Below are 25,419 nucleotides of genomic sequence, written 5' to 3' on the forward strand. Positions count from 1 at the left end.
AAAGGGAAGGGGTGTTGTTTCCAGCAGTGTCTGCATGCTTGGGGATTGGTTTTCACTTAGGAGATGTTATGAAGGAGCTTCTACAACAAAAACAACTCCTTCACCCAAGCTTTGGGTCTGTTTTACCCATTCCTGCATCGTGCAGAGGACAGACCATCAGCTGCTGTTTTCCTCATGTTTTCTTTTGTACAGGGAATGGCATCTTCTGGCAAAAGCAGTGCGTTCCTGCTCTGGGGATTGCTGTGTGAGGCTGTGCTGTGACCCTGATGCCTGAGGGAAAGGGGGATGGACAGGGGTGCAGAGAGGCCTCCCAGGGGGAAAGGAGTCCCTCCATGGGAGTCCCCTGGCACAGCAGGAGCTTGGCACGGTCTGGCAGCGAGGAGGGGCCTGGGTACACGCTGGGAGAGCTGGGACTCTGCTGCTGCTCCTTCCCAGGGCCTGCTGCCCACCCTGCAGGGCTCCACGCCGGCCCCACGCACAGAACTGGAGCCTGGAGGTTCTGCTGCAGGGCAGGGAGAGCTGCCACAAGGCAACCTGATATCAGTGCCCTGCCCGAGCTGCTGGAATTGGCTGTGGATCGCTTTTAGGTTCCAGTCGCTCAGTGCCGGGGCTGTCCTGGGCACGGCCGTTCCCAAGGGACAGCTCTGGCTGGGAGAGGCGCCACCAGCAGCAAACCAACAACGACGGAACTTTATGGCTCCGACACAGGAAACTCGATGACAGAGACGCGCCTGAGGTGGGAGGCTGAGCAGCAACAGAGCTTGGAGCACAATTCCCTTGCCGATTCCCCGACTGCGGCTGATTTTACCTCAGGAAAGCAGCGCGGGCTGCAATGGCCGGGACTGTGAGGGGCCGGTTGCCATGGCGACACGTCCCGCCCCCCGCGGGCCGGCAGTTCCCGCCTCTCTGGCGTGGGCGGACACTCTCCCCATTGGCTGGACGCGGCGGGGCGGGCACGTTCCCCATTGGCCGAGCGCTGCGGGGCGCGGCGCGCCGCGGGCGCTGATTGGCGGGCGGGCGCGCAGGGGCCGAGCGCGCGGTCAGCATGGCGGCGCCGGCGCGGCGGAGCGTCGTGTTCGTGACAGGCAACGCCAAGAAACTGGAGGAGGTGAGGGCGGCGGGAGCGAGCCTGGCCTGGCCTGGCCTGGCCTGGCCAGCGGGTTTGCCTCCGTCCCTCCCTGCCCTGTCACTCCCTTCTCCCTGCGCAGGTCACGCAGATCCTCGGGGACTCCTCTCCCTACGCGCTGGTGGCGAAGAAAATTGACCGTAAGTTGCTGGCAGGGCCTGGCGGGGTGTGAGGGCTCGGCCCGGCCTCGCCGTGTGCTCAGCCCCGCTCCGTCCCCGTGTCCGCAGTGCCCGAGTACCAGGGGGAGCCGGACGAGATCTCGGTGCAGAAGTGCCGCGAAGCCGCCCGCCAGGTCACTCCTCCTCCTCCTTTCCCGGCGGGGTGGGTGTGGAGGGACCCCGGGCGGGGACACTGAAGGATCCTCTCCCATCACCCGCCTGGGCTGGTTTACGGGAGGTCACAGAAGCTCCTTCAGGCCCGGTGGCTGCAGGACAAAGAGTTTGATGTCTGCTGGCTCTGGGCTGGGTGTCCTGCAGGCATGCCTCTGGAACACAGGCTTTCCCTTTCCTTGTCCTCCAGGATGGCAGGGATGTTCAGCTCTGCTTGTTTTTCTCCATGTGAAACCTTCCCTGTGAAACCTTCCCTGCTGTTGTTCAGCCTCTCTGGCCTGCCTGGGGGCAGTTTGGGTTTCACTGTGTCTGTCTGGTGTGTGTTGCCTTTGATGTCAAGTGGAAACATGAGGATGGGGCAGAGCAAGGGAAGGGGTTTGGAGATAATGCCTTCCTTCAGGTCTGATGTTCTCCTTCTCTTGGGCTGTCACTGTAGGTTCAGGGACCTGTTATAGTAGAGGACACCTGCTTGTGCTTCAATGCCCTGGGGGGCCTCCCAGGACCCTACATGTAAGTGGCTGTTTCCCTTCCATGTGCCAGGGTTAGGGGCACAGGGTGGGCTCCACACTGCAGGAGCACTGGGGTCAGGGAGGTGGTGGCTGTGCCCTGCACCCCAGGGGCTGCACTGAGCTCCTTGAGCCCTGGGGTAAATCATGGAGCAGGGATGGACAGACAGAGCTGGGCTCTTGGCTCTGGTTTTAATCTGTGCTGCCTGCTGTGGCAGCTTGGGAAGCTGTGCAAAGAGCAGTAAAGGCACCAAAGCCTTTCAGCAGGACTGCCATGAGTGCCCCATAGGTTCTCCTAGGGACAGCTTTAATCCAGAAGATAACAAAGTTATTCTGTATTTATATACACAATAACTAGGATACAGTGAATACCCCACTGCTGTTTCACTGTGTCCCCTTCAGCTTAAGAGGTAAGTGTGTCCTTCCTGGTAGATAGTGCAGAATGAGTGATCTTACAGCACACTGAGGGATTCAAAGGCCTATGAGAATGTAAGCAACACAAAGATGCCTGTGTGTCTGAGAGATAATTGCAAAAATTGATCTTCCCTCTTTCCTTCCTTTTCAGAAAATGGTTCCTGGAGAAACTCAAGCCAGAAGGTACTGCCCTCGTGTCCCTGCTCTGTGTGTCACCCACTCCTGTGCCCCTGCAGTGGCTCCCTGCCCCTGCTGGGGGAGCCAGCAGGTTTTGAGGTTCTGTGCCCTCCTTCCTGGGATGTTTTTCTCAGCAGATTCCCAGACTCCTGCCTCTGCAGGCTGGTGGCAGGGCTCCTGGGAGCATCTTGTTTGTCCTCGGCGTGACCTGGAGGATCTCCTGCTCCCTGTGGCTACACTAACACTCCCCTCCCCTGCTGTGCCTTGACCCCACAGCTCAGAGTGTGACTGCAAATCCTCTGCTGGTCTCATTAACACGAGCACTGATCACTTTCAAGCACCAGGGGCTTTAGTTCTGCTGGCTTGGTTCCTCTGCCAGATCCATGGCAGGGCTCTGGAGCTGAGCTCTGAGCTCTGGCCTCAGTCCCAGCAGGCAGGGATCCTGCCGAGAGCACCGGGGGGCTTGGGAGTGCCATGTGGAGCCCTGGGTGGCTGTGCTGTGCTCCCAGGGAGCAGCAGGCACTGCAGGCTCCCTTGTGTGTCCCCCCAGGGCTGTACAAGCTGCTGGCTGGCTTTGAGGACAAGTCTGCCTACGCGCTCTGCACCTTCGCCTTCAGCAGCGGCGACCCCGAGGAGCCCGTGAGGCTCTTCAAGGGCCAGACCCACGTAGGTGCTGCGTGCTGGGGGGGGCTCTGCTGCCACTGGCACTGTGGGGACACTGGGGGGACACTGGGGGGACACTGGGGGGGCCTCTGGGTCGCTGGGGAGGGGAGGTGGGTGCTGGGGTGCAGCCCTGTGTGCAGTCTGCTCGGCCCCATCTCCTCTGCGTTCAGTTCTTAGGGAGTTGTATGGAGCACGGGTATTTGCATGTGTATACCTAGCAAAAACTAACAGCAAGGTCTGGACTAAGTCTTTTGTCCTTTGGGGGTGTGTGGCAGCCATCTTGACATCTTCAGTGTCATGCTTTTTATAAGCTACAGAAATAGAAAATTTGGTGGGTTGATGATTTATGATCATGGTTTGGATTTTTGTTTGGATTTTTGGGGGGGAGGGTTCGTTCTGGGGTTAATTCTATGTTTGTTTGGGAGCGGTTAGATGGTTGGTTATTTTTGATACTAGGAAATACAAAGATACACTTTCATTGAAAGTGTATCGATGACAAATGGTTTGGCTAATGTAGGGATATATGGTTTAATTATTTGATAAAAAAAAATTAAATGTCAAGATAAAAAAAAATGAATGCGTAAATGGAATTTAAATATTAATTCCTAGTAAATGCACTGATTTAAATATTAGTTCCTGGTAAATTTAAATATTAGTTCCTAGTAAATATAAATATTAGTTCCTAGTAAATTCTCCCTCTGTATAACAGTTCTTTGCTCTGCTGTTTGGAGAGGTCAGAGCACTGCCACCATGGGGCAGTGTGAGTTTGGAGCTGCTGGCTTTGCTCACATCCTGGGGAGGGGACAGCACCTGCAGGGACTGTGGTGGCTGCAGTGTGAGCTGTGGCTGCGTGTCTCTGTCTGTGCTTGAGATGTAACTGCAAGGGAAGTGCACTTTTTAGGGGCTTTTTGTGCTTTTTTGTGTTCTTTTAATGGTTTTTTGTGCTTTCTCATGGCAGGGAGTGATAGTGGAGCCCAGGGGCCCTCGGGATTTTGGCTGGGATCCCTGCTTTCAGCCAAATGGCTACAACCAGACGTGAGTGGTGTTTTCCCTTGGTGTAAGGCAAACCTTGGTCATGGGTGTCCAGAGGAACTCGTTTGTGAGGAAGGACATCAGGGCGACGTGTTCTCCTGGATCAGAACGCAGGGGTGACGGGAAGCCTCTGGAGCAGGGAGGCAGAGGGGGAGCTCTCGGTGCTTCAGGGATGTGCTGTAGTGTCGCTGCTACTGACACTTGTTTCTGTGCCTGCAGCTACGCCGAAATGCCCAAGGCGGTGAAGAACTCCATCTCACACCGGTACCGGGCGCTGAGCGAGCTCTCCGCCTTCTTTGTCCAGAGCGCCTCTGCAGAGCCCCGCCCCGCTCCCAGCTAGCCCGAGGGAGCTCACACAGCCACACGGCATTCCTGCGTGGGAAAGGAGCTCCGGAGATCCCCGTGTCCGAGCCCTGCCCGGCCAGGCGGGGTGCACGTCACCGGCAGCGCCGCCGGGACTCCCTCCGCTGCGACTGCCATTAAAGCTGCTCCTCGGAACCCACCGCTGCCTCGCTGTCCTTTGTATTGCTCCAGCAGAGCCCGGCGGTGCGCGCTGTTAGAGCTGCGCCGTTGTGACCCGGGGGCGGCTTCGGACCGGGGCGGGCACCGGCACCGGGACCGGCACCGGGCGGGGGCGCGCTGGGGCCGCTGCGCCGTGGAGCCGCCGGGCCGGAGGCAGCCAATGGGGAGCGGCCTGGGCGGAGACAGCCAATGGGCGGCGGCCGAGGCGGAGCAGCCGGCCAATGGGGAGAGGCCGAGGCAGAAGCAGCCAATGGGCGGCGGGCGCGCCGTGCGGCGCAGCCGGAAGCGATCAGCGCGGCGCGCACGGGCGGGAGCGGGGCCCGGGCCGGCCATGGAGCTGCTGCCCCGCAGCCCCGCCGAGTTCAGCTCCGCACGCTACTGGGATCGCTTCTTCCGCCAGCGCGGGCAGCGGCCCTTCGAGTGGTACGGGGCCTTCCCGGAGCTCTGCCCCGTTCTGCACAAGTATGTGCGGCCCCGCGACAAGGTGAGCCCCGCTGTGTCCCCCAGAGCTCCTGGGCCCCAGCTCTGAGCTGGTTTTGCCTGCAGAACAGGAGCTCAGCTCTGACCTTATCGCTCCCTACACCTCCCTGAACGGAGCTTGTAGCCAGCTGGGCTCGGCTGCTTCTGCCGGGCAACCGGCAACAGGATGAAAGAGCAGAGTCTGGAGCTGTGCCAGGGAAGGTTTAGGGTGGACATTTCAGAGAAAGGGCGCTTAGACATTGGAATGGACTGCCTAGAGGGAGGTGATGGAGTCACCGTCCCTGGAGATGTTTAAGGGGAAACAGAATGTGCCGTGGTCCGGTTGCCACGGTTTGATCATAGCTTGGACTCTCCGTTTTCAGAGGTCTTTTCCAGTCTGGTTGGTGCTGTGTGCGAGGACTGACGTAGATGATGTTGTGAAAAACGCCAATCACTTGGTTTTGGTTTTTTTTAATTTTAAAAGTTTAATGGTAATAAAATAGTTATCAAAGTAGTAATACAATTAGAGTAATAATAATTTGGACAATTTGAATTAGGACAATAGAAACAAAGAGTTACAGAGGTCCGGGTACCTCTTTCAACACGAGCCTGAAAAAGGACCCGCATTAACAGAGGATTAACCCTTAAAAGCAACAGCCTGTTGCACATTCATACACCTCATACATGATGCATCAATTCCATTCAAACACAGGATTCTGTCTGGTCATCGTCAGCTTCTTCCTCTGAATCCTGACGGTGTCATCCTGCCCAAGCCAGGCAGGGAGAGGTTCATTTCTTCTGATAATGGAGCAATAAATTCTCTTTCTCTGAAAGATTCAGGTGTCCTGTGGCTGCTATCTCGCTGCAAGTCCTTTCTTTAAAAAGAGTATCCTACATAGCATCGTTTCTATTTTAACATTTTATTATAACCTAAAACTATATTTAACCCACTACTTAAGGGAATTAATACAGCATTACTTCCTAACACAACACATATAACATTCATTTTAATATTTGTGAAAAGCCAATCATAAAATAGGCATTTTTCACAATGTGAAGCCCCCAGTGTGCCTTAGCAAGAGGACAGGAGAGACCCCTGGGTGGCCCCGCTCTGGGGGTTAAAACTCCGAGGTCATTCTCAAAAAGCATGCAGCAGACACATCACTTCTCTGCCATGGGACTGTTCCCTGTGGATGCGTTATCCTGGGCCACGCAGAGTGAGTTTGCAGGCCCCAAGGGTGTGGTTTTCCCACACACATTCGGTATTTGCTCCTAAAATGGGGGGGTATTGTCACCATCCAGGGTGTTGAGGGTGTTGTCACCATCTCCCTGCTCTGTGCTGCCGCCCAGGTTCTCGTGGTGGGCTGTGGCAACTCGGAGCTCAGCGAGCAGATGTACGACGTGGGCATGTGCCAGGACATCGTCAACATCGACCTCAGCGCCGCCGCCGTGCGCCAGATGCGGGAGCGCAGCGCCGGCGCCCGGCCCGGCGTGAGCTACCTGCTGATGGACATGCTCCACATGGACTTCCCTGATGCCCACTTCCAAGTGGTCCTGGACAAAGGCACGCTGGATGCCCTGCTGACCGACGAGGAGGAGGCCACTTTAGCCAAGGCGGAGCAGATGTTTGCCGAGATCAGCCGGGTGCTGCAGGTGGGAGGGCGCTACCTCTGCGTCTCCTTGGCTCAAGCCCACGTGCTGAAGAAAGCTGTGGAATATTTCTCCCAGGAAGGCTGGGTGGTGCGAGTCCACCAGGTGGGCAGCAGTGGGGACAAGCAGCAGTTTGTGCTGCCTGTCTTTGTGTATGTGATGACAAAGTTCAGGAAGGTGCCTGGCTCGGCAGCAGGGATCCTGGAGATCTGCCCCGAGGAGCAGGACAGGCCGCTGCGCGTGGAGAGCGTGGAGCGGCTGCTGGCTGCGGTGAAGGACAGGCAGCACTATGGCCTGCTCTGCAGCCAGATCAGCAAAACCCCCTGCAGGGAGCAGGTTTCCTTGGATCTGTGTGACAGAGAGAGCGGGAAGCCTCGCTACACGCTGCACGTGGTGGACAGCCCCTCGGTGAAACCTTCCCGGGACAATCACTTTGCCATCTTCATCAGTGAGTACAGCTTGGGCAGGCTGCAGCCAGGTGCAGGAGCTGCAAAGCAGCCAGCCCTTCAGGGCCTGCTGAATTTGGGGCTGGAGAGGGAAATAACCCACCTGTGTGGGGTTGGGGCGATGTTTTAGTCCCGGCTTTGTGGTGGGATATGTGCTTTGCAGTTGGGGTGATGTTTTAATCCTGGCTTTGCAGTGGGGTGGTGCAAGCACACGTGTGGCACAGAGGAGCTTGTTGGGCAGAGGGACACTGCCTGCCCTGCCTCCAAGGTGCTGATTCCTGCCTGGAGGCTGGTGACAGCCAAGTTAGCGCCTTACAGCTGGGAATGCATTGCTGCTCTCTGTGGATGTCCTGGCTTGCAGGGGCTGCACCCACAGAGATGTGTCAGCCTCTGCCAGCAGCACCATTCCCTCCCTGCATGCCTGCAGAGCTCCCACAGCCTGGAGACAGCTCAGGAGCCTGTCGGACCCCCTCCTTTCTAATGAGATGTGGCTTTTCCAGCTTCTTGCATGAGCCTGCCCAAATCCGGGCAGCTCCTGGCTCTAACCAAGCAGTGCTACCTCCCTTAAATGTCCTGCCATTCCCTGTGGCTCCTCCCCTGGAGGCTCCAGGCCGGGAGCAGCCCAGGCTGATGGCAGCCCCTCTGCAGTCCCGCAGGGCAGGGAGACCGAGTGGCTCTTTGGGACGGAGGAGGGGCGGCGGCAGCTGGCGGCCAGCGCGGGCTTCGGGCGCCTGCTGACGGTGGCGCTGCACAGGGAGCAGCTCTACGAGGGCATGGCCACCATCCAGGCCGAGCTCTCGGGGAAGGTGATGGAGCTGGCCCCGCCGGGCCTCCCTGCCCGGCAGCAGGTGAGCCCCCACTGCCCAGCTGGGCTTCCCAAAACAGGGCCAGGCTGGCTCTGCCTGCTGGGAAAGCCTCTCCTCCAAGGGAGACCGAGCTGCAAGGCGTGAGCATCCAGCCTTGGTGGGGAGGAGATGGGCCTGAGGTGCAGGTTCTCTTGGCTTTCCGTCCAGCTGTCTGTCTGTGCTTGGAGGCAGGATTTGAAGTCCTTCCCCTCCAAAACCCAATATCCCAAGAAAAGCAGAGATCCAGAAATCCTAAAAGGATCCGGTCTCCTGTCTTAATCCTGGCTTTAACTTCTGTTCCTTCTGTCTTCTCCTTCCTGCCCCAACTCCACACATCTGAGCTCTTGGAAAAACTCTTGCTGTGTTTGCTCCCTGTGTTGGGAGTGAATCCGGTGCAGATCCCCAGCTCTCCTGTGGCGTCCCACTGCTCCTCTCTTGTGTCTGCTTCGTCCTGGCTCAGTCAGGACAGTGGGAAAACCAAGCCCAGCAGAGCTGTCCTCCCTGCAGGTGCCCTTCCTGTCCGTGGGAGGGGACATCGGGGTGCGGGCGGTGCGGCACCGTGGCAGCAGCGCCCTGAGCGGGGACTTCGTGGTGGAGGACGTGAAGGGAGATGGCAGCTGCTACTTCCGCCGCCTCATCTTCCTCCAGAACAGGAACGTGGTGCAGTCTGAGGCTCGGCTCTTGGCCCCCACACCTCTCCCAGGTACACGGGGCAGGGGCCAAGGCTGATTTTTTAGGGTGGCAGAGAGTGAGAGCAGAACAAGAAAAAGGTAGAAGTCCTGCTGGGACCTGCCTGTCGTGCCCTAGAGCAACCTTAGGTGTGACCGTGTTCACAGGGGTCTGAGGATGAGAGAAGAGACAAGGATCTGACTCCATATTTCAGAAGGCTTGATTTATTATTTTATTATATATATTATATTAAAACTGTACCAAAAGAATAGAAGAAATTATTTCATCAGAAGGCTAGCTAAGAATAGAGCAGGAAAGAATGATAACAAAGGTTTGTGGCTCGGCTCTCTGTCCGAGCTAGCTGACTGTGATTGGCCATTAATTAGAAACAGCCATGTGAGACCAATCCCAGATGCACCTGTTGCATTCCACAGCAGCAGATAACCAATGTTTACATTTTGTTCCTGAGGCCTCTCAGCTTCTCAGGAGGAAAAATCCTAAGGAAAGGATTTTTCATAAAATATGTCTGTGACACTTGGGAGTGTTCCTACACCGTGGGTGGGACAGGGCTGGGGGTGGCTGGTTCTCAGAAAACACCTCCATCTCCCCCTTGCCTTACTGGCTGGTGTCTCCTGTTCCTCAGGCCAGAAGAAGAGGAGGAAGGACAAGAAGAAACCCAGCCCCACAGAGCCCCCTGGAGCCATTGACAAGAGCTACCTGTGCTGTGAGCACCACAAGGCCATGGTTGCGGGGCTCTGCCTGCTGGGGGGCCCCGACGCCCTCCCAGGTGACAAGGCCAGCAGTGGGAGGCTGTACTGGGGCAGTGTCCCCACGCCACAGCCCCTTGGGGAAAGGCTCTGTTGGCCAAGGTGCCCTGTGCACCCTTCCCAAAGTGGTTTGGGGACGGTGGGTGGGATGGGTGTGGTTGTGTTCAAGGGGTCCCAGGATGAGGGAAGAGATGAGAATCTTGATTCCATGTTTCAGAAGGCTGATTTATTATTTTATTATATATATTATATTAAAATTATATACTAAAACTATACTAAAGAATAGAAGAAAGGATTTCATAAGAAGGCTTGAAAGGAATGATGATAAAATCTTGTGACTGACCAGAGAGTCCAAGCCAGTTGGACTTTGATTGGCCATTAATTAAAAACAACCACATGAAACCAATCACAGATGCACCTGTTGCATTCCACAGCAGCAGATAATTATTGTTTACATTTAATTTCTGAGGCCTCTCAGCTTCTCAGGAGAAAAATCCTAGCAAGAGGATTTTTCATAAGATGTGTCCATGACAGACAAGCAGTGGGGTTATGGCTTGCTGGAGGCTCACTGGGTGCTCTTGGTTGGCAGGAGAGCTGGCAGTGCTGGTGGTGGGGCTCGGCGGGGGCAGCCTGCCCCTCTTTGTCCACGATTACTTCTCTCAGGCCCGCGTGGCCGTGGTGGAGATCGACCCCTCCATGCTGGACGTGGCCACACGCTGGTTCGGGTTCTGCCAGGGCGAGCGCATGCAGGTGCACGTCTGCGATGGCCTGGACTACGTGGCCAAGCTGGCAGCTGAAGGTATGTCTTGGTTTGGACAGACAGGAGTCTGCTAAGGAAGGCAGGAGCCTCCCCTGAAATGGAGAATGTAAACCCTCCCCACCCCTCTGAATTGCTATAAGTTTTAAATTAAGGGGCTCTCAGGCAAAAATATGGGAGCAGGAAATAACAGTTCTTTTATAGGGAAGAAAATAAAAGGATAAAATAAACAATGCAGTACACTAGAACAACACTGACAGAGTCAGAACCCAGCCTGACACCCTGTGGGTCAGGGTGTTGGTGGCAGTCCCATTGGAATTGTGGCTGCAGCCCTCCTGCAGTGTCAGGGGTGGTTCTGCTGGAGCAGGGATCCTGTAGAGAAGGATGGATTCTTCCTCTGAAGATCCAGTGGAAGAGAGGCAGCTGCTGTTCCTCTGGGGAATCCAGTGGAGAAGCCATGCTGGTGTCTCAAAACCTCTGGATTATATCTGGGTAGCAATGCTTGAAACCTCAGATTGTATCCAGGCAGGAATGTTTGAAACCTCAGATTGTATCCAGGTAGGAATGCTTGGCTCCTCCCTCTGGGCTCACATCTCCCAATGGGATGCTGCAGTTCTTATCAGCCATGCAGTGACATTCAATAGCTGTTATCAGCAATGTCCCCTCCCGAGGGAGGTGTGATTGTGGTCACTCAAAGAGAGAGATAAGGCAAACTGCCCACTTGACAAAAGGTAATCTGCCATACAGATGGGGATGGAAAACATCTTGCATTGCAATCTGGGACAAGGTACCAGAGCCCCATCGAGCCCAGCGGGTGCCATGCTGGGTAGCAGAGTCCTGGGCTGTTGTCACCACCTGCTTCCCCTTCCTGCCCATCTCCTGCCCTGTGTCACAGTGCCCAGCCTCACCAGGTCTCTGCAGCTCACAGCCTGTCCTTGCCAACCTCTGTAGAGGTTGTTGCCTCCCCCAGCACCAAGGGCTTGTAAAGAGAAACCCCAGCAGAGAAGTCACCCATAACATGGCAGAAGGGGTGTCTTGACCATCCCATCTTTGGCCTTCCCACGTGTGTAGCTCACCTCTGTCCCAGAAGATAACAGCTGTCTGTGCTTTGTCCTGCAGCACCAGCCCGGTATGATGCCATCATGTTTGATGTGGACAGCAAAGACCTCACGGTGGGGATGAGCTGCCCACCCCCAGCCTTTGTGGAGGAGACCTTTCTGCAGAAAGTTAAAACCATCCTCAAGCCAGAAGGTAGGAGGGGGAGATGTGGCCATGTCCCCGTGGCCAGGCTGACCAGTTCTGTGTGGAGTTGGGGCTGTGCCACCATTTCTCATCCTGGAGAATACTGGCTACAGCCAGGGCTGCTGCATGGCATCCCCTTCTCCTGGGGGTCCTGCATCTGGGTGTTTCAGTGGGCACTGTGACAGCAGGATGGCCTGAGGCAAGCTGAGACATCCCAAGGGGCCAGCAGAGGTTTCTTGAAGCAGAAGGTGTGGGCAATACTTGAGAACAGATCTCGTGATCACCCACCACCCATGTGGCAGCAGGGATGTGGAATGGGACCAGGGGAATGCCAGTGAGGGACACATTTTCACCAGGGTGGCAGGGAGCAGGGTGGGATGTGGTCACCAATTGTTGTGGTGTTGTGAGGGTCCCCAGGATGAGGTGAGAGATGAGAATCTGACTCCAAGGTCTCAGAAGGCTGATATTATATATGATATGACTCATATCATATCGTATCATATTATATATCAAGTGAAATTATATTATATGGAATTATATACTAAAACTGTGCTAAAGAATGAGAAAGGAGACATCAGAAGGCTCGGCAAGAATGATAATCAAAACTTGTGACAGATTCAGAGAGTCTGACACAGCTGGCTATGATTGGTCATTAATTAAAAACAATTCACATGGAATCAATCAAAGATGCACCTGTTGGTGAGCAACCTCCAGAGCACATTCCAAGCAACCAGATAATTATTGTTTACATTTCTTTTCTGAGGCTTCTCAGGAGAAAAATCCTGGCAAAGGGATTTTTCATAAATGTCACAGTGACAGTGGGTGCACAGGCTGCTCTGAGCTCCCTCCTCTCCCCCTGCTGCAGGAGTCTTCGTGCTCAACCTGGTGTGCCGCGATTCCCGGCTGAAGGAGTCGGTGCTGGGTGCCCTCAGGGCCGTGTTCCCGCTGCTCTACGCTCGCCGCATCCAGGGCGAGGTGAACGAGATCCTGCTGTGCCAAGCGGGCCCCGCGGAACGGCTCAGCCCCACAGAGCTGGGGGCGCGGGCACGGGCACTGGAGGGAGCCCTGCGCCAGCCCGGCCGGCCCTGGGACAGCTCCTATGTGCTGGCAGACATGCTGCAGGCCGTGCTTGTCCTCTGAGGGGCCTCTGCAGGCCGTGCTCGTCCTCTGAGGGAACTCTGCTGCAGGCCGTGCTTGTCCTCTGAGGGGGCTCTGCTGCAGCCTGTGCTTGTTCTCTGAGGGGGCTCTGCTGCAGGCTGTGCTCGTCCTCTGAGGGAACTCTGCTGCAGGCCATGCTTGTCCTCTGAGGGAGCTCTGCTGCAGGCCATGCTCGTCCTCTGAGGGGGCTCTGCAGGCCGTGCTCGTCCTCTGAGGGGGCTCTGCTGCAGGCTGTGCTTGTTCTCTGAGGGAGCTCTGCTGCAGGCCATGCTCGTCCTCTGAGGGGGCTCTGCTGCAGCCTGTGCTTGTTCTCTGAGGGGGCTCTGCTGCAGGCTGTGCTCGTCCTCTGAGGGAACTCTGCTGCAGGCCGTGCTTGTCCTCTGAGGGGGCTCTGCAGGCCATGCTCGTCCTCTGAGGGGGCTCTGCAGGCTGTGTTCATCCTCTGAGGGGGCTCTGCAGGCCGTGCTCATCCTCTGAGGGGGCTCTGCAGGCTGTGTTCATCCTCTGAGGGGGCTCTGCTGCTCTGCTCGGGCACCAAGGGCCTCCTGTGGGACACAGTAGGGTAATCATGGCTGGCACTGCTGCCTGATGCCGGCCTGGGAAGGAGCTGCCTGAGGAACGGCTCCAGCACCGTGAGGGGCTGTGCAGCCCAAGGGGCAGCTGTGGGGTGAGGAAGGTGCTGTGGCACTGGCAGGGCCGTGGGTTTGGGTCTGTCCTTGTTGTTTTCCCTCCTTGCCCTTCAGCACAGCTCCTGTTGTTCTGAGGGTGCCTCTCCCTGCGTCTCCAGCGTTCCTGGTGTCTCTGCAGAGCCCCAAGCCTGCTCCAAGGCTGCTTGTGGGTGTGTGTCTGTGGGTGGGCTGTGAGAATAAAGTGCTCAGGGGTGCTCTGAGGCCTGCAGTGCTTTGTTATTTCAGGCTTATTTCGGAAGCATACACACCCCTGGGAAAACTACAGTCACCATTGCACTTCAAAGGTGTGTCCTGGGAGCAGGCAGCTGCCCCTTGAACCCCACTGCCCCCTTACCACTCAGCATCCCAGTACATTTCCCCTTCTGAATCTCTCCAGCCATCACCACTGAACTGAAACCCCTGAGCTCAGAACCCTTCTGCCCCAGGGCCAGCAGGGACCCAGGCCTGGGCCACTCTCACCCAGCTGGTGCAGGTCAGCCTTCCTGCAGGATGAAAGGACAGCCAGAAAACACCATTGGGGTGTTCCCACAGCACCCCAGTCCTGCCCAGGCAGCTCAGTCAAGAGCTGGCCTGTGCTGTGTGATGCCTTGTGCAGGCTGACCTAGAACAGAGGCTGGACAGAGCTAAAGAATAAAGTAGGGATTTATTAGGAGGCCTCAATGGGTCCACCTTGGGCAGCACAAGAGCCCAGCCAGGGCTGCACCCAAGATGAACCAAAATGGTCACAAAATGCACAACTGGTCATGGGGTCTCTTACTTTTATCAGTTCTGGAGTTAATTGTCCAATTCCAGCTCCAGCCCATGAAGTCCCATCCTGCTTGTTTTTCTCTCTCCAGCCCACGTTGTTTGTGCTCTTGGGCCTGAGATTTGGATCATTTTTCCTTGGTGCCCAGCTGGAGCAGGAATTGTTTTGTCTCCCTGCTCTGTGAAGAGAGCTCAGCATCCCCTAATATGAAGCCCAGACCCACACACTAAAGCAGCACAGAACCTGAAAAATATAAAAGCTCAAACCTGAGGCATCATGTGTCCTGGCTGGGCATGGACTTGCAGGTTCTCATTCATTCATCAGAAGCCACTTTGGGGTGGGGGCTTGTCTTTCTCCCCTGCAACAGCTGGTGCCGAAATGAGCCTGAGACAATGTACCAAAGTGACCAGCCTGCAGACAGCAAGGTGACAAACTGCTGCTCTGCCACTGATGCTGCACCCTCACTCCACGCTCCCTTCTGCCACTGGCAGCTTGAGAGAGGACACTGTGAAGCTTCCTTTCTGAGCGCTGCTTCCCAAAGCAAACCCTCCCCAGGCACCTCTCCACAGCCCAGGGAGCCAACAGCACACCAGAGTAGCTCCAGGAGGGATCTGTGTCTCAGCATCCCTGCTGGAGCCATCTCCCAGCCCTGCAGCTCACACCCCCGTCCCAGCAGGGTTTGGGCTGCCCCTTCCTTGCTTGGAAGGAGCCAGCTCTCCTCCATCTGTGGGAAAACCTCTGCCACTTCCACAGCAGAGCAGGAGGCTGTGGGAGCTGAGAGTTTGCAGTTCCCCAGCTCATGGGGCCATGGAAAGGACACCCCACAAGGCTCTTGTCAGATTTTACCCTTTTCTGACTCAGGGATGGGGTAACTGAGAGTTTAAAAAACTTTTATTCCATTTTCAGTCTCAAGTGAAGGGTGAGACAATACAGATGTTACAATTCATGCCATCACAATCAAAAACCAATTAATTCTTAATTACAATGCATTATAAGCATTTCTTGGCCTATCAGCTTTGGCCACACCATGTGTAAATGCCTTAAAGCCAATCATCTAAAACTACCCCTCGTGGGTCCTACTACAATGCATCTTTCATAGTTCTGTGTTCATAGTTTCATAGTTTCTCCAAAGTATCCAGTCTTTTTTGCAAGGCCATCCTTTGAAACTTGTTTCTTGTTCCATTTCTCTCTCAGCAATGTCTGCCCTGTTCCATGGCATTTCTAAGTCAGGATTTGTTATCTCAAGGTTTGCTTACAGATGCACACTATGTGAGCCTTGTGCCAGGCTTTGAGAATTCTCTCCGAATCCATTTCCCACAGGTTCTCACCCCCTGCAGCAGTGCGGACCATGTGGGCACTGCCCCGGAGCAGGAGATGGGGCTGTTGGTGCCCAGGCTGCCCCATGGCAGCTGTGCTGGCAGCAAACACCTCCCTCTGATCAGCACCTGGGGGTGTGTTTTCATTTCAATTCGCCAGCAGGTTCTGCTTTGGGAGCTGCTCTGCTCAGATCCCTTCTCTGATGCTTCCTCCCTTGTTCCCCTTCCCACAGAGGGACAGATGGGTGCCCTACTTTCTCCCTGGGCTCACCTGCAAGATCACAAAGGAGTAGATGCTGTTTTAATAAGAGCTTTTGATGGCTCCCAGGCCCAGGAGAGCAGGGCTGGCTTGCTCCCTGCCTCAGATAAAGGCTGGCAGCCTGGCTGGGTGCCCTGTGTCACCACCCAGTCACTCCCCCAGTGCTTCTCCTCCTTCTGTGCTGAGTTCAGCACAGCACGGGGGAGAAACAAGGCTGGAGCTGGAGTGTGCCTGCCCCCATGCAGCTTCTAAAGCTGCTCTGTGATGAGCTCTACTCTGAAAGATATCTATTATCCACCTAGCTTAGCAATGGCAAATTTCTCAACTAGATCAGCAGTGCTGCCTTTACTCTATTTTTAACTTAGTTTGCAATTCTCCACATAATCTTAACCACATAGGTTTGTGTGTGTGTGTGCCCTTTTTCTGTACCGAAACCATCTCCTTTCCTCCCCAGGAGCTCATACAAAGGCTGCCTTCATCCCTCCCTTGTCCAGTCCTGCCTTTCTCTTGTGCTTCCAAAATGCTGCATAACGCCACATCCTGGTGGAAAAACAAAAGCCATCTATTAGAAACAATGTAAGGATGAAATCTCAGTTCATTGCAGCTGTTCTGGCAGCCTGGCAACTTTGGTCTGAAAATTAATTTCAGCTAGAAAATGGCAAATTCATGAGTGCTGCAAATCCTCCTCTGCAGGTAAAACGCTCCAAGGCTGGAGTAATTGACACATAGTAAATATTTCTCTGCTGGCAGCCAAAACACGCAGCTAATGTATATGTTTGGCAAGGGTGATCCTGTGAGAGTTTTGGCAATGTGCTCGTGTTTACATCCCTGACTCCTCACTTCCTTCCCTTGCAGCGTAGGCACGCTGTCAGTGCCGGGATAGAAACAAGCTCTGCCGTCACTTAGCAACCCCCACGGCACCCAGATGTTGACTTTTTCCTCTCTGGCTTTCCCAGCACAGAAAGAGCCAGGTGTGGAACTCACCCCACGGCTCAGGGGTGAGGCTGGAGCCACCTGGGGATGCTTTGGGCTGGCCTGGTCCCTTCTCAGAGCATCACATCCCTGTCCTGCTGCTGCTGCAGGGAAGTTGGTGGGGCAGCCTGAGCTTCCTGAGCTTGGGTAGAAGGATGCAGAGAGGAATTTTGGCCCAGGGTGGCTGTGGGGACGGTGACACTTTGAGGCAGGCACTGATGGGGTGCCACATGTTCACCCCATATGGTGTCACAGCCCAGGTCCCTGTTCTGGAGAAGAGAGTGACACTCCAATCCTCTCAGGTGGATGAGGGCCATGCTGTCATCAGCTCAAAGTACAGCAAGCAGCTGGGAGAGATTTTGCAGCAGCAAAAGCTGCAGGGGCTGAGCCCTGGGCTGATCCCCCTCAGCTGGGCAGAGCCTTGGCCCCACTGCTTGGGGATGCTGCATGGCATGGGCCAGCACAACAAGGGCTGCAGCAGCCACTCCCAGAGGCTGGAAGCACGTGGGAAGTGTTGTGTCCATGCAATCCTCCCTTGGGGAAGCGCTCGGCTTGTCTGGCTTTGTGGCCGAGGAAGCAGGCGTGCTGCCAGGCTGCAGGGAGGGAGTGCAGCTCTTCCCTAGGGTGCTGAGGGCTGCAGGGAAGCATCTCTGCAGGCTGCATTGCAGCACTGTGCCCTTTTTCTACCCTGCAACGGGATGCACACGACTGAAGAATGCAGCTGGAGGTCACGGGGCAGCAGAGAGGAGAGCTGGGACGGGGACTGAGCTGTCCTGCCATCAGTGAGTCAGCAGTGCCCCGGGCTGTGGGGGAAGGCAGAAAGCACGTCCTCTTTACACGGAGAAATGCTGCAGCCACTACTCTAATCACAGCCCTGCAGCCACTCTGGCTTCCTTTCACGGGCTGGAGTTCCATTTTTGCAGGTTCAGGAGCTGAGCTCTGCTCCTGGCAGATGCACAGGGACGATGCTGACTGGCACCACTGCGGAGCCGAGCGCTGCCCAGAACCTGGAGCTGCCCCTTGCCCACAGCTCCTCCTGCTCTGTGCCCATCCTCTGCCTGAACAGCTCTGCCAAAACTCTTGTCTGAGGCAAGAAGGAGGTGAGGAAGGTCCCTGGAGAGATGAGGAGGTGTGCAGGAACTGTCTGTTCTTAGGGGAGAGGAGCAGCCTGTGCTGTGCCCTGCTGCCCTGGGCAGGGCAACGTGCCTGGCTCTTCACTGCCGCCATCTTCAAGTCCCCACTCGGCTGCTTTTTACAGAACTCATTTCTCCTGAGGGGAATTGCACTGCTGTGTGCTTGGGAAGCAGCCTGGGGACCTGGTCCAAATGTCCTCACTGCTAATGTCACTGCCTGGTTAGGGAGAGTGTCTGTGTGTGAGTTTGTGGGTTCAGCTGCACCCTGAAGCCAGGCTATTTTTGCCATATATTCCTCTGAACATCGTGGCAGGACAAGCTTGCTGTCTGGAGCCTTGATCTGAAATGCACTGGAGGCTGTGACTGGGGGCCCCAGGCAGGCTGTGCTGGAGCTGGTGACATGTGACATCAGACCACACTGTTGGAGTCACCTTGGGGATCAGGGCACCCACCCTGTCTGCCGTGCCAGGAAAGGTGCTTGGCAGAGGTTTTCTCTCCTTGCTGGGCCTGGCATGCAGCAAAAGGAAATGATAAATATTGTATTTTATTGTATTTTATTACTAGGGGCACAAGTGAGCACAGCAAGGTAAAACCAGATTGTGTTTAGCTGGTTAACCAGTGAGCAGCACAGCTCTCTGCTCCTGGGGGTTGCCCCTACTGCTCCCCTAGAGAACAATTTCTTGCATGGCCCTCTGACACTGATTTGGGTCTTGTATTTCAGGGTTATTTGTTACAAGAAGATTGGCAGTGGTCTAGTAGCACCCCTGTTTCCTTGAATTTAGCCACTCTGAATCTTGGCAAATTCAGAAAGCCAGGCTGGGCTCCGCACGGGGGTTTGGAACAAGCTGCCCAGAGAAGTCAGTCAGGAAAAGCAGAGACCTAAAGATATGCTCAAGTGCCTCTCCTCTTTCCTTCCCTGCTCTCTTGGAGGTGTTGGAAAAATGAGAAAAACCTCTCATGCTAACACAAGCATCCATCATGAAATTGTTTGTGCTTTTTCCAGAAAGTGGGGAATCTATACTTGGCTGCTTGTGGCTTTTTTTTTGGAGAGGGGAAAGTGGATTTTTGCAAGTGATAGAGTTGCAGGGTGAATGTGGGCACTTAATGGCTTTAACTCTGCTTCAGCAGACAAAAAAATTGGTTTGGAAACTTCCCATACTTGGGGGAATAACTAAAATTTTTCCTAATCTTAGTTGTTTTCCTAACTTATTTTATTTTAATCCTGGAAGCAGACAAAGCTGTTATTTACAGCCCTCACAGAAGGGAGGATGATCAGTTTGAAGGTGTGCATGGTGCTGCTCCCCAGGCATCGTGCCTTTCTCAATCTTCATTTGTCTCCTGTGGAGATGCAATCCTAGGGCCAGGCTGCTCTTCTCTTCTGTGGATCTTAATTATTTCTTGGGGGCAGCACAAAGTGCTCTGGACACTCATAATGCTCTTCCCAACTTGCAGCCTCCATAGAAACCCAGGAGCTGGAGGAAGGCCAGGCAGCTACTCCAGTGCCTCCTGGCACAGCTCGCTCACCCAGGAGTGGGAAAGAAATAATCATGCTGCTAATTGGCATAATTATGTCAATAACTCCCAGGCTCCCAAGCAGACAGAAATGATGGCAAGGCTTTTCCCAGAGGCTGTGATCTGACTGCAGCAGTGAGGAGAAGCCGTCTCTGCCTCGTGCCGATTCAGATCCATCTGTGCTGATTCAAACCCCTTACTTGTTTCCAGAGTTATAGGTTTCTCTGCTGTAGAGTAATTTTTCACACTTATTGAGAGCTCTGGCCAAGAAGTTTTGATAATCCTCCAGATCGTTAGTCCCCGTCAGCCTGCGGGATGTTCCCAGCTCCCTTTGTTTTGCTTGTCCCGCTGAGCGGGGCCAGTGTGTGCTCCAATAGAGAGGGGAACTTTTATCCCTGCACGGCTCCAAAGCCTGCATTTGGATATTTTCATGATGTGCCTGCTGCCAGTAATCGCAGCTAAATCTCATCTCTGTTGTGTGCCTGAGCTTTTAGCTCAGCCTCAGCGTGCGCTGTGAATTGAACCCGCCGCAGTGACAGGCTGGCACCTCGATGTCCCTCCCCAAATGCCCCTGGGCATCACCTGCTGCCCACCCTGCCGGCTCCAGTTCCTCCTCCCGAGCCTGGCAGAGCTCCTGTCTGTGCCTGGGCATGGCTCAGCCCTTCCCAGTGCTCAGCTGGGGCTCCCAGGGGAGTGGTGCTCTCATGGGCAGCACACATCTTGGGGTTTAGCTGCTCACAGTGACCCCAAGATGTGTTAAAGTCTCTTTTCCCAGCCTGGCGGTTGAAGAAGGAGTCAGAGCTCTTCATTTCTCAGTTTCAAGGTTGTTTATTGTTTCTTATCTATAAAATTCTTTTCTATAAAATTATAAAATTCTTTCTCCTGTCCAGCCGAGGTCCACTCACCAAGACAGTCCAGGCACTCTGCCTCCCCCTGGGGTGGTGTTATATTTTTATAGTAAAAACCACGTGTGCAATATCTACCATAACTTCCCAATACCTATCACCTATGTTAGTGAGCTTCTACTCTAAACCAATCTAAAAGTGCCAACATCACAGCAGAAGGTGGAGGCCAAGAAGAAGAAGGAGAAAGGCTGGACATGCCCAGATTCCTCCATCTTGCCCTCTGAACCCCCATTCTGAAAACCCCAAAAATCTAGTTTTCACACCATGACAAACTAATTATTATTCTACTTATACTGTTGTGGCTTGCAGATCCTCATATAAAGTTGGTAATTTGCTCCATGGGTCATAGTCAAAGTCACAGGGGTCTTGGGCTCTTGTGCCAGGGTCTCTGAGCCCCCTGGCAGGATCCTGGCAATCCAGAGGGATGTCCTGAGTTCCAACACACACAGACCTGGCTGAACGGTGCTGCTGGTGTCCAAGTGTCCCAGCACTGGGGTGGCCTTGTCCTCAGGCAGGAACATGTGATAAATAATATCATGTTATACAATAATTTGTGCTAAAGGAAATTACAACCACAGCACCTTGTGCTGGACAAATAAAGAAAGGAGATTCAAACACCAGGAGGGCACTGTCTCCTGGGATGTATATTTCAAGGGATTTCTTTCTGTCTGACAAGACCCCAGCAGGAGGCATTTGATAGGCATCATCAGAAGTTTATGCCAGGAAGTTTTCACCTGACAGAATTGTCACAGACATATTTTATGAAAAATCCTTTTGTTAGGATTTTTCTCCTGAGAAGCTGAGAAGCCTCGGAGGAAAAGAATAACAATGGTTATCTGCTGCTGTGGAATGCAACAGGTGCATCTGTGATTGGCCCATGTGGTTGTTTTTAATTAATGGCAAATCACAGCCCAGCTGGCTTGGACTCTCTGGTCAGTCACAAGATTTTATTATCATTCCATTCCTTTCTTTTCCTTTCAAGCCTTCTGTTGAGGTCCTTTCTTCTATTCTTTTAGAATAGTTTCAATATATCATTTTCTTTTAATATAATATATATCATAAAATAGTAAATCAGCCTTCTGAAACATGGAATCAAGATTCTCATCTCTTCCCTCATCCTGGGACCCCTGCAAACACCACCACACAGGATTTCAGGAATTATCCACTGGTTCCAGGAAACGCAGCAGCAAGAAAAAAAACCAATGATAATATGCTAAAATATGCTAAAGAAGGGCCCCTTCCAGAGCCCAAAGGACTGTATAAAACAGACCCCTTAGAAATTACATTTTGGAGACCCACAGGGACTTTGGTGCACTAGAGACCAGATCCTGAGTCTCCCCAACACTGAGTCGACACGCTTGTGGCTTTTCCCAAATTTATACTTTGATAATTTAATAAATTTCCTTCACTATGAAATTGTAGTATTCATTTATAACAAGCAGAATCCCAGAATGGGTCAGGTTGTCAGGCAAGAACACATCTGGTCCAATGTTCCAGGGTCATCCCAGAGCACAGGCACAGGATTGTGTCCAGCTGGCTCTGGGATATCTCCAGTGAGAGAGGCTCCACAGCCTCTCTGGGCAATCTGTGAGAAAGCAATCCCTAACAAGCAAGCTCTAAGTGCTGTCCAGATGGTAGAAAGACAAACTGGATTGTAGAATTGCCTTGTTAAGGTTTAGGGCTTGACATGTTTCAGTGATCTCAGACCTAAGGGGAGGTTACCAAGGGAGAGAAGGGTGTACCACTCTTAGCTGACATAAAGAATGCAGAATTTAGGGGTACAAGGCTATTTGGCAGAACATCCAGGATAAGGAAGAAACTAATTAAAACAACCGAGCAACTGTGCTGAAATCTGGCTGGGTAAGAGGTAATTCTGGCAGGGGCAAATTGTCACCACTGACTCACAGACCAAAACCCCACTAATTTAAGAGAAAGACTGAGCATGCAGACTAATTAGCACTGGAAGTAAGAGGATCATTAACCAACAGAAGACAGAACACTAATTAATAAGCGAACTACATAACTTGTAGCCAATAAACATCAACGCCTCGGTTTGTTAAAATCCACAAAAAGGGAAAACTTCTGCCAGTTGTCGCGCTGCCTTTGTGGAATTGCCACCCAGCCATCTTTCTGCGCAGAACTACAAACAAATCCAACCCCTCGACTCTGAGCGCGGATGGGCCTTTGGCACAACGAGGGGGAAGCGGATTTTCGGAGAATCGCGGGACAATAGCGGGACAATCGTGGGACAATCGTGGGACAATCGTGGGACCGGCACCGGGACCCGCACCGGAGGGGGCGTGGCCGCCCCGCGGAGGCCCCGCCCCCGGGCCCGCGGAGGGAGGGGCGCATGCGCAGTGCGCCGGCCGTTACCTGTCAGCGGCGGCGGGCGGAGGAGGAGGCGGTGGCGGCGGCGGGATGGAGGGGCTCATCCCGCTCGTTAACCGGCTGCAGGATGCCTTCGCGGCGCTGGGCCAGAACTGCCTGCTCGACCTGCCGCAGATCGCGGTGGTGGGCGGGCAGAGCGCCGGCAAGAGCTCCGTGCTGGAGAACTGCGTCTCCAGGTGAGGGGCGGCGGGCACGGCACCCCCGCGTTCTCCCCCCCCCCCCCCCGCTCCCCCCGCACGGCCCGCGGCGCGCGCTGCTCCCAACGGCCGCGGCGCGCGCCCCCCTCAGAGCGGCCAGGGCGGGGGGGCGGTGTCGGGCGGGGATGGACCAGGAGGGGTTCGGGGACAGTTCGCGGCTCCGAGCCCACCGTGGGTGCTCGGTCCCCACCGAGGATGCTCGGTGTCCCTCCCCCCGCGGTGCCTCGGGGGTGGCGAGGCGGGCCCTGGCCCGGCAGAGCCCGTGATGCGATGTGCGCGATGCGGGGAAGCCGCCGCGGCTCCGCTGCGAGCGCGTTCGTGTGCCCGCTCCGCGTGTGCGTATGTGTGTGTGTGTGGGGGTGACCGCTGCCTGAGAGGAACGAGGTGTTTAAAGCCCCAAACCCTAATTTCGGGGCGATGCTGCCTCTGGGCGCCTCATTCCTCCCATCCCATCGCGTATAAATTCGCCCCGTCCCGACGCGCCCGTGGGTATCCGAATCGCGGCGTCATTAAGGTTGGAAGAGGTCTCCAAGATCGTCAAGTGCAACATGCGCATCGTTTCTACCAAATCACGGACGGGAAAAGGGGGAGCCTGGCGATTCAGGCGGTGCTTTCTGACGGCCAGGCAGTGCCTCTGGAGACATCCCGAGGTAAACACGGGCTTCACGTGCTGCTTGATGAAGTTCCTGCTGCGTTCTCCTCAAATAGCTGCGGGCTCCTGGAGGGAGGTGGTGCTCCCGCAGCCGAGCTGCGATCCTAGCCCGGATTATGGGGTCGAAATGCTGTTGTGTGTCAGTGATCGAGGGACTTCGATGTGTGGAGATCTTCACCGGAGGTAATATTAAATGCTGTGATACTCCACAACCTGGCCGTGTGCCAGGCTGCAATAGCTCTTGATACCCGGTATAAAAATACTGTATAGTGGTTCTTCATCTCTCCTTCAGAACTGTGTTAAATGTCAGTTCTTCCGCTTCGTTCTCCTTGAAGACTGTAGTTAGCTATTGGTGTTGACAGTACTGGCAAGTCTCTCGAGTCTGGAAAACATAAATGAGATCCTCAGAAAGCACAATTGGCTATCAAATTATTACTGTTTTCTTCAAACAAGTCCTTAAAAAGTATTTTGGTAACCTTTTGAGCTATGTGTCCACAAAGCTGTGCGAAGCACATGTGCTGAGGGGAAAAAGCACCTTCATTTTTCAATGGTCAGTGAGGCTATTTTGGTGGGCTGATGTCCGTCTCTGGATCCAGCTGTGCCGATGGAAGATCGTGCTGCTCCCAGATGCTCGTCACTGCTGGGCTGCCCGAGGGATGTGCTCCATCTGATCCGCAGGTGGAGCTGTTCTTTTGAGCCGCCTGGATGTGCCCGGTGGAGCAAAAGGTGAAAAGGAGCAGTTTGTGCTGCTCTGGTCTGTTTGGCCAGGAGGCTGCAACCAGCTGCACGAGTGAGCTGTGGGCACTTGTAGCAGGAATTAGGAAGGAGAGCGAAGGGCAGGAACTTTTTTACTCGTGTAGTTATTCACTGTGCAGCTCGCAGACACTTCAGTCTCTTCAGAGAAGAGATTACAGGCTGCTATGAAGCGCCAGAATGTCTCTGTCACATGGGATTTGGAATTTGGATTCTTTCAGCCTGGTTTCAGAGTTCCACATCATTGTTTTATGCAGTAACTTCTTGAGATTCAGCATAAACTGATCTGTAGTACCTCCCTACTTGCGACCTTAGAGCCTGTTGCAAAAATGACATTAAACTGCATTGTTTTAAACCTATTCCACAGGACTTGAGTGAGGATATTTTGCTTGTGCCTTTTCCTTCAGGCTGAGTACGTGTGGTCAGCAGATGTGCCCTGGCTAAGCTGTGAAAACTTGGTTGTGAACCCTCAGAACCAGATTAATAAATATCCATGAGCTCAGAAGAGGATTTTGCTTGTTAGATCAGCAGACAAATGGCCTGTGTCTCTTTTTAGTAAGCCATAGGATATTCGTGTTTTTATGGGATAATGCAGCTGCTCTCTGCACACAAGTTTGTTTCATCCACATCTGTCTTAATATGGCATGTAGAGGTAGAAAATCTCCCTGTAGAGCCATGCTGCCCTCATTTCTCTTTGTTACTGGTATATTGCCTGACCTGTGGCAACCACAGAGCCAGCTTTAACTAATGGTAACGCAGCTTTGAAATTGACATGAAAATAAAACAATCCTTGCAAACTTGCTCTGAAGTTTGACCATTAGGTTCTCATGGCTTTTGTTTAGTTTTTTTTTTTTTTTTTTTTTTTGATTTGGGTTGTTTTGTGGTTGTGGGGTTTTTTTGTTGGGTTTTTTTTTTTTTTTCCCACATGAATTGTTATCATGAGTAGATTTTGAACTCAGCCTTCAGAGAGATATTGAAGATGTCTTTTCTTCAGGAGTAGCTGTAATTGGTGTGAGGAAGGCACAACATCCTCCGTGGGTGTTGCTACAACCATGATGCTGGTTGTTAACGTGTATTGTCAGTGGAGCCGTGGTGAGGTTGGCAAGGTGTTTTTAACTCTAGGATCAGGTTGTCAT

General features: G+C 53.9%; 3 protein-coding genes across 6 annotated transcripts in view; all 3 read left to right on the top strand.

The window, feature by feature from the left end:
- Positions 1-1,020: 1,020 nt before the first annotated feature.
- Positions 1,021-4,749, top strand: ITPA (inosine triphosphatase). Of its 2 annotated transcripts, XM_063165267.1 has the most exons (8): positions 1,021-1,108; positions 1,209-1,266; positions 1,354-1,418; positions 1,892-1,965; positions 2,527-2,558; positions 3,103-3,218; positions 4,174-4,250; positions 4,467-4,749. In XM_063165267.1, the coding sequence occupies exons 1-8, from the start codon at positions 1,046-1,048 to the stop codon at positions 4,585-4,587; spliced, it is 606 nt and encodes a 201-aa protein (XP_063021337.1). In that variant the 5' UTR covers positions 1,021-1,045; the 3' UTR covers positions 4,588-4,749. The 2 variants fall into 2 exon arrangements, with proteins under 2 accessions (XP_063021337.1, XP_063021336.1); XM_063165266.1 differs by lacking the exon at positions 3,103-3,218.
- Positions 4,750-5,073: 324 nt separating this feature from the next.
- Positions 5,074-12,833, top strand: METTL13 (methyltransferase 13, eEF1A N-terminus and K55). The gene is made up of 8 exons (XM_063165269.1): positions 5,074-5,253; positions 6,579-7,326; positions 7,973-8,172; positions 8,677-8,872; positions 9,482-9,625; positions 10,195-10,404; positions 11,482-11,613; positions 12,470-12,833. Exons 1-8 carry the CDS (start codon positions 5,101-5,103, stop codon positions 12,742-12,744), a joined length of 2,058 nt encoding a protein of 685 aa, XP_063021339.1. The 5' UTR covers positions 5,074-5,100; the 3' UTR covers positions 12,745-12,833.
- A 9,860-nt stretch (positions 12,834-22,693) lies between these two features.
- DNM3 (dynamin 3) overlaps positions 22,694-25,419 on the top strand; it is a 172,567-nt gene continuing 169,841 nt past the window's right edge. For all 3 annotated transcript variants that reach the window (XM_063165270.1, XM_063165271.1, XM_063165272.1), the window contains exon 1: positions 22,694-22,857. In XM_063165270.1, coding sequence (XP_063021340.1) covers positions 22,712-22,857 — 146 coding nt within the window. In that variant the 5' untranslated portion in view covers positions 22,694-22,711. The remainder of the gene's footprint in view (positions 22,858-25,419) is intronic.

The sequence above is a fragment of the Melospiza melodia genome, chromosome 11, assembly GCF_035770615.1.
Source record: "Melospiza melodia melodia isolate bMelMel2 chromosome 11, bMelMel2.pri, whole genome shotgun sequence".
In the NCBI taxonomy this organism is placed as follows: Eukaryota; Metazoa; Chordata; class Aves; order Passeriformes; family Passerellidae; genus Melospiza; species Melospiza melodia.

Bases quoted from the DNA above. Each gene is read 5' to 3' on its own strand.
- ITPA (XM_063165266.1), top strand. From the start codon at position 1,046: ATGGCGGCGCCGGCGCGGCGGAGCGTCGTGTTCGTGACAGGCAACGCC. The intron at 1,109-1,208 runs GTGAGGGCGGCG...CTCCCTGCGCAG, and splicing joins ACGCCAAGAAACTGGAGGAG to GTCACGCAGATCCTCGGGGA. The intron at 1,419-1,891 runs GTCACTCCTCCT...CTGTCACTGTAG, and splicing joins GCCGCGAAGCCGCCCGCCAG to GTTCAGGGACCTGTTATAGT.
- METTL13 (XM_063165269.1), top strand. From the start codon at position 5,101: ATGGAGCTGCTGCCCCGCAGCCCCGCCGAGTTCAGCTCCGCACGCTAC. The intron at 5,254-6,578 runs GTGAGCCCCGCT...GCTGCCGCCCAG, and splicing joins ATGTGCGGCCCCGCGACAAG to GTTCTCGTGGTGGGCTGTGG. The intron at 10,405-11,481 runs GTATGTCTTGGT...TTTGTCCTGCAG, and splicing joins GGCCAAGCTGGCAGCTGAAG to CACCAGCCCGGTATGATGCC.